The 946-nt window shown below is 32.6% G+C and overlaps 1 protein-coding gene across 1 annotated transcript in view; it reads left to right on the forward strand.

Moving 5' to 3' along the window:
- The window catches only part of MIS18BP1 (MIS18 binding protein 1), a 30,787-nt gene that overhangs the window by 17,481 nt on the left and 12,360 nt on the right, over window positions 1-946 (forward strand). Inside the window, exon 9 of the mRNA XM_004682102.2 lies at window positions 478-626. Coding sequence (XP_004682159.1) covers window positions 478-626 — 149 coding nt within the window. The remainder of the gene's footprint in view (window positions 1-477; window positions 627-946) is intronic.

The following is a 946-nucleotide window of genomic DNA, read 5'->3' on the forward strand; positions in this document are numbered from 1 at the left end:
ATGTCTGTCATCTCTGCCAGTGACACTCAGGGGTCTGTTTAGCATGCTAGTTAACATGGATTTAGTTGGGTTTGTTCAACTAATTAAAGCATAAGAATACCATATACATGAAGAGATATAAGATAAATAGAATTTGCTTTCTGTTTATTTGATGTGCAGTTAGGATAAACAATAATTTGCATTTATCGATTAGGTTAACCCTACTATTTTGTCTTCAGTTGTGACAAAGGAGATCTAGAATGCATAGTAATGAGTAACATGACACTGGCTTTTCTGTGTTTTTTGCTTTTTGAGAATAAAAATGATTTGAATAAATCAGGCCCTTTGTAGAGTGATTCTGTTCAAATAAAATTGTTTTCTACCATAAATTATAACAAGTATTTGTAACAGATTGAATCAAAGTGAATTATTTAATGTAAAAAGGCAATTTCTCTTTTATGTGAACATTGATTCACATCTCCATCTTTGTTTTCTTAGAACAGAATAGTAAGCACAATGGGTTGCCAGGAGCTACAGAGTTAAATGTTTGCCATAGTAATCAACAAAATAAACCAACATTAAGGTTTCCAGATGATCAAATAAATAGTACTGTTCAAGCTGGAGGAGAATATGACTTATCTAATCAGGTAAGCTTTTTTCAGGGTATGATATGTGAGGATTGGTGTGATACTACAGAAAAAGTTGTGGCCAAGTCAGAGATCATGAGTCAAGTTTGCTAAAAAACACATCTTCTTAGCTGGCACTTTAGGAAAATGTCTTGACTTTTTTTTTTTTTTTTCCAGTGTTACTGGACAAGTGTAGAAACAATAACAAAAATTTAAAGCCTTAAGTGTCTGTGTGTGTTTGCTCTGGAATACAAGTACTAAATCAGTAAAGGAGCTATATGATATTTGATAAACATACCCACATGGTATTTTCAAAGTTCAAGCTCAGGCAGATAAGTTTC

Source organism: Condylura cristata, unplaced genomic scaffold, assembly GCF_000260355.1.
Source record: "Condylura cristata isolate star-nosed mole 26May11 unplaced genomic scaffold, ConCri1.0 scaffold00013, whole genome shotgun sequence".
Taxonomy (NCBI): Eukaryota; Metazoa; Chordata; class Mammalia; order Eulipotyphla; family Talpidae; genus Condylura; species Condylura cristata.